General features: G+C 73.7%; 1 protein-coding gene across 1 annotated transcript in view; it reads right to left on the minus strand.

The window, feature by feature from the left end:
• LOC104984187 (pecanex-like protein 2) overlaps positions 1 to 160 on the minus strand; it is a gene marked incomplete at its 3' end in the record, with an annotated part of 136,663 nt that extends 136,503 nt beyond the window's left edge. Inside the window, exon 1 of the mRNA XM_010833832.1 lies at positions 2 to 160. Coding sequence (XP_010832134.1) covers positions 2 to 108 — 107 coding nt within the window. The remainder of the gene's footprint in view (position 1) is intronic.
• Between the last annotated feature and the right edge of the window lie 220 nt (positions 161 to 380).

The following is a 380-nucleotide window of genomic DNA, read 5'->3' on the forward strand; positions in this document are numbered from 1 at the left end:
GAGGTGGCAGCTGTTGGTGAACTTGCTCTGATCGGGGTCGTGGTACCAGCCCCCGGTGAGCGCGGCCCACACGCCCTGCCGGAGCAGCTGCAGCACCTGGGACCCCATGACTGAGCGCCGGGGCCAGCACGCGCCGCGCTGCCCGCTGCCCGCCGCCCGCCGCCCGCCGCCCGGACGCCCTCAGCTTTAACACGCGGGCCCTCGGGCGGCGTCACCGCCACCGTCCCCGCCCCCGCCCCCTCCAGCTCCTTCCGCCCCACGACCGAAACTCCAACTGCCTTTCTGCCCGGACCCGCGAATCGCGGCGCCGGAGCCGGCTGCTGCCACCGGGCAGGTGGGCGCCATGTCCGAGGGAGGAAGGATTTTCCCATGGTGCTCAG

This window comes from Bison bison, unplaced genomic scaffold (assembly GCF_000754665.1).
Source record: "Bison bison bison isolate TAMUID 2011002044 unplaced genomic scaffold, Bison_UMD1.0 scf7180017863937, whole genome shotgun sequence".
Taxonomy (NCBI): Eukaryota; Metazoa; Chordata; class Mammalia; order Artiodactyla; family Bovidae; genus Bison; species Bison bison.